The sequence below is a fragment of the Monodon monoceros genome, unplaced genomic scaffold (assembly GCF_005190385.1).
Source record: "Monodon monoceros isolate NGI ecotype Baffin Bay Population unplaced genomic scaffold, NGI_Narwhal_1 Super_Scaffold_20, whole genome shotgun sequence".
In the NCBI taxonomy this organism is placed as follows: Eukaryota; Metazoa; Chordata; class Mammalia; order Artiodactyla; family Monodontidae; genus Monodon; species Monodon monoceros.
This window is the reverse complement of record NW_021703777.1, coordinates 47,679,124-47,683,937: the sequence shown is the minus strand read 5'-3', so window position 1 is coordinate 47,683,937 and position 4,814 is coordinate 47,679,124. Positions and strand designations below refer to the sequence as shown.

At 33.1% G+C, this 4,814-nt stretch overlaps 1 protein-coding gene across 2 annotated transcripts; it reads left to right on the top strand.

The window, feature by feature from the left end:
- The first annotated feature begins 587 nt into the window (after positions 1 to 587).
- On the top strand, positions 588 to 3,021 carry CXCL8 (C-X-C motif chemokine ligand 8). 2 transcript variants are annotated; one of them, XM_029235691.1, is made up of 4 exons: positions 588 to 714; positions 1,679 to 1,814; positions 2,102 to 2,185; positions 2,627 to 3,021. In XM_029235691.1, exons 1-4 carry the CDS (start codon positions 651 to 653, stop codon positions 2,646 to 2,648), a joined length of 306 nt encoding a protein of 101 aa, XP_029091524.1. In that variant the 5' UTR covers positions 588 to 650; the 3' UTR covers positions 2,649 to 3,021. The 2 variants fall into 2 exon arrangements, with proteins under 2 accessions (XP_029091524.1, XP_029091523.1); XM_029235690.1 differs by lacking the exon at positions 588 to 714 and having other exon boundaries at positions 1,591 to 1,814; positions 2,627 to 2,698.
- Positions 3,022 to 4,814: the final 1,793 nt, after the last annotated feature.

The following is a 4,814-nucleotide window of genomic DNA, read 5'->3' as shown; positions in this document are numbered from 1 at the left end:
GTCAAGCATGCATTAGAAAACCAAATCTTTTGAAAAGTTGTAACATGCTCCCTGAAAGCGGTAATGGTTCCTGGAAACTTTCCAAAGTGCTTAGAAATGGGCTTCTCGTAAAAGTGGTTGACTAGATTACCTTCTCTATCATTACAGCATATATGTTACCTAAAGAAATGACTGTGTCAAAAAGAACAATAACAAATGACCTTACTCTGACTACTGCAAGATAGGACTATGATAAAGTTATTTATAAATAAAAAGAACTACCACTGACAATAATGTATCAAACTGAGAAGTTTGAATATTTAAAAAAATATTTTAAAACATTTTAAAAGAAACATGTTTCCAAAAAAATCAATAAAATTATTTGAAAGATCAAATAAAATTTCAATCACGCTGAAAACTTAGTAAGAAACAAATCACTAGGGAAGTCAGATGACTCAGGTCTGTTCTCAAAGGGTGGGCAGATGGTTGCATATTGTGGAATTTCCTCTGACATGATGCAAGCGTGAGGGTGCACTTGTTCCCTACTCTTACTATAATATAAAAAGCCACGGGAGCTCCCCATCTGACACAGGTCCTCTGGGACAGCAGAGCTCACAACCATCTAGGACAAGAGCCAGGAAGAAACCAGAAAGACAGCACCTTGTGTAAACATGACTTCCAAGCTGGTTATTGCTCTCTTGGCAGCCTTCCTGCTTTCTGCAGCTCTGTGTAAAGGTAAGCACATCCTTCTTATCTACAGAAGTTTGCTGTGTCTAAATGTGATCCTCAGATAGAAAGATTATCCTTAATGCCTCGATAACAGACATCCTTTTATTCAGCAAGAGAAAACCATCTTTGCAGTCATTTAATGTTAAATTGAAGTCTTTAATTTTTTAGGTTGTATAAATATAATATTTAGAAAATTGTAAAGTTTGATTTATATAGAGTTCTATTCCTATCATTCATACTCTGTAGTATACATATATTTAACATAAATCTGTAATTTAAAGTATGTTTTATTGGAGGCCACATATACCCATCTTATCTTTTAATACTGAGTAAAAACTCAGGTAATTTTACTCCATGTACTATTTAATTGACGAGCTTCAAACAACCATCAATGGCTCTTTGGCTTAAAGACAGATTATAAACCTTATTGGGATCCCTCTTATGAAATAAATACAGTTTAGAATGTTTATGGTATATATAAACATTTTATATGGTATATATATATATATATATATATATATATACTTTTAAACATCAAAGATTTTGCTAAAATATAGGACAATCTCTGTGCAACTCACATATATTTCTATTAGTTCTTCCTGAAGGCAATTTTCCTGTTGGTGGATCTTGCCTACCATGAATAACATTGTGGTATCACAGAAGATTATGCAATGTCGAGTAGGAGAAGAAGTACCATGAGGATGTCAACATTGCCCAAAGACAACTCCATAATGACAACATTATGTCATTCAATGTTGTCAGGAACGACTGTTTTTAAAACAAAGAGAAAAACTGAGGTCAGGGGCTAGGAGAATATCCAGCCATCAATTTCAAGAATAGGTTTGCTAAAGATGTGTTGTTTCCCAAACACACAGTCACCAAATGATCACACTGGAATTACCAAGGGCGAAGCTAGCTGAGCTATGCCTGTTAATGAAATCAATTCTTAATTGCTTTTTCTTTTTCACAGCTGCAGTTCTATCAAGAATGAGCTCAGAACTTCGATGCCAATGCATAAATACACACTCCACACCTTTCCACCCCAAATTTATCAGAGAATTGCGAGTGATTGAGAGTGGACCACACTGTGAAAATTCAGAAATCATGTAAGTAATTTCAAAAGTGATTAGATACTTTACTTTAGCAAACCTAGAATTGAGGAAGGTGGAAGAATCCAGCAAAGTTCTAGGTACTAGGAATACATAGTAAGCAAAACAGAAAGGGAAAATTCTTTGTCTCCATGGCGTTTAAATATTGTACCCTCCATGACTCATAGCTAAAAATTAGTTTGAACTTATATTTTATGCCTGTACTTAAGGAACCATGACTTGAATGCCAAAGGGCTGTTGGAAACCCATTAAATACTATTTTAATCATATCTCTCTTATTTCAGTGTTAAGCTTGTCAATGGCAAAGAGGTCTGCTTAAACCCCAAGGAAAAGTGGGTGCAGAAGGTTGTACAGATATTTTTGAAGAGGTAAGTTGTTTTTTTTTTAATTTAGATTCTTCATTTATCCTGTGACGTACAGTTCAGAAGTCAACCTATAAATTTCCTGCTGCTGCTGAAAATTTTCTTTTAAGTATCTGCCTCTTTGATTTAAAAAAAAATAGCAGCAACAGTGAGTTTGTTGTACTCATGACTGGGAGATCATATATCTCAGTTTGTCCAGGCAAGTGTGGGTATATGCCTGTGTCCTGCGTCATTAGTATGACTCTCTCTCAATCTCAGAAGTGTTCTGGTTTACATAACTTACCTGATCTCTCTATTTATAGCTGAAAGTATAGAGTAGTTCTAACACATAAATGTCTAAGACTCTCTTAATTTCTATATTAAATATATTTTCAAAAGCCATACATTCCTTCTTATTTAGAACATTGCTAATTTTAAAACTTTTTATTTTATTTTATTTCTTTTCAGAGCTGAGAAGAAAGATCCATGAAAACAACAACAACAACCAAAAATCCATTTGTCCTTGGTTTCCGAGAATTCCCCAGTAAAGATACCAAAGAAACTTCAAACAAATCTACTTCAATGCCTCATGTACTGTGTAGGTCTGGTGTAGGGTTGCCAGATAAAATACAGGATGCCCAGTTATATTTGAATATTAAGTAAAACAATGAATATTTTTTCAATGTCCCACATACATTGTTCCATGTAGGACACACTTATATTTTAGAAATTATTCATTGTGTACGGTAAATTCAAATTTAGTTGGAAATCCTGTTTGTCGTTTTTGTTTTTTGTTAAATCTTGCAACCCTAGTCTGCTGACCAGGATTCATGAGTCCTTGTTCAACTGAGCCTCAGTTTCTTCTTCACTCCCAAACTGGAGGAAAACATCTCAGCCACTAACCTACCTCACAGAGATGTGAGGGCATGTGGAAACACTTTAAATTTTATTCAGTTATGTAAATTATTTTGAAGTGTAACTTATTCACCTATTTATTATTTATATATTTATTTAAGCCTCAAATATAATAATGTTTGTGCATGAATTTGGAGAAATGGGAAAGAAACGTTGTTGATAAGTATAATGATGGTAGTGAATTTATATTTATTTTTTATTCTAAGTGATGTATTACAGAACTACTTTGATCAAGGCTGTTATATTATGATCACAGTGGCCAGATTTAGCGAATTAATAGAAAATAAACAAAAAACACATCCAGTTGATTTTTCTTTCAGATAAACAATAAATAATTTTTTAGTATAAATACATCATTATTTATCTGAAATTTTAATTGTGTTGGCAATCCTACTTTTAATATGCCTGGTTTGGTCTTGTCACTGCAAGCCTTATTATGCAGTGCTGTGTTAAATCACCTGAATCCTGAGTTATGACTATCTTTCTCAAAACAGCAAAAATTCACCAGGGAATATGAATAAAGTAATTTTTTGTTATTTCTTATTTATTTATTCTGAACAATTAGATTCTCATAATTTTATTTAAATTATTGTATATTTTAACATCAACTTTATTTTTTACTTTAAGATGCTTTTATGTGTTCCCAAAGAGACTCTTTCTACTGTTTTTGATAGTATGAAAATATGAATGTATCTATAAGACATTTAAAATAAAATTAATTGTCAAAGTCATCAGGGGTTTGTCTGTTTTTCTTTGGCAGTTTTAAGATTTATTGTATTATTCATTTATATTAAAAATCATACTTTGATTTAGAAAACATAAGTGCTTTCCCTTAGTATTTTATATATCATGTGGAAAATTACCAACCTTTATTTGTAGAAAAGCATAACTCCTTTCCAGAGATGGATTACAATCAGTAGTCTCTTCCATAGAATCATGAAAATATTCTCAACTCCCTACTGTATACCATTTTGCTAATAAGGGTGACTTCAGATTTTCAACAGATAGCCTAGGTGTCTGTACAGCTTAACACATCTGGGCACTCAGTGAAAGCAGGAAGAAGGTACACATTATAAGGCACTTCTCAGCTAATTGAGGAAAACTGTACATCTGAGGTAAAGAAATTTTAAATATGATTAAAGACAGAGCATATTTGAAAACAAATCAAACAAAACTCTTAAAAGTAAAAACACAGTCTAACAAAAAACTCAGTGGCTGAGTTTTCTAACAGATTTGACACAGCTGAAAAGAAAACTGGAGATTAGAAAATAAACCCAAAGACCTTTATCTGAAATTTAAATCAGAGAGATAAAGAGTCAGTAAATTGGAAAGAAAAATAGAAAGAAAGACATAGAGGATGTCCAACTGGATTTTTACAAGCAGATCCCAGCTCATTTACTATTGCTGTTGGGTATTTTAAGTCCATGGTTTTCTTTTAGAGCTCCACAATTTGGGGTGAGGAAGAGAGTGCGCTCTTATTTTCTCATTTGTTCGTTCACATTGCAATCTACTTTTCCTATGCCATTTATCTCCTTACAATCGCTCTGGGTACCTGCAACTGCCGTTTTCTCTCTGAGTCAACTTTATCAGTGGTGTAGAGCAAAGCCCGTTCTCTTCTAATTCCCAGTGTACGTTAACACAAAGGTGTGCAGCATAATAGAATTAATAAAAGATTTGAGAGTTATGTACAAAGAGGAACCAACTGAAAATTCAATGCCTGTAGTTTCTGTTCCTAGAAACA

Coding starts and splice junctions, on each gene's coding strand:
- CXCL8 (XM_029235690.1), top strand. CDS start 1,591: ATGATCACACTGGAATTACCAAGGGCGAAGCTAGCTGAGCTATGCCTG. Junction 1,815..2,101: donor TGTGAAAATTCAGAAATCAT/GTAAGTAATTTC, acceptor CTCTTATTTCAG/TGTTAAGCTTGTCAATGGCA. Junction 2,186..2,626: donor GTACAGATATTTTTGAAGAG/GTAAGTTGTTTT, acceptor ATTTCTTTTCAG/AGCTGAGAAGAAAGATCCAT.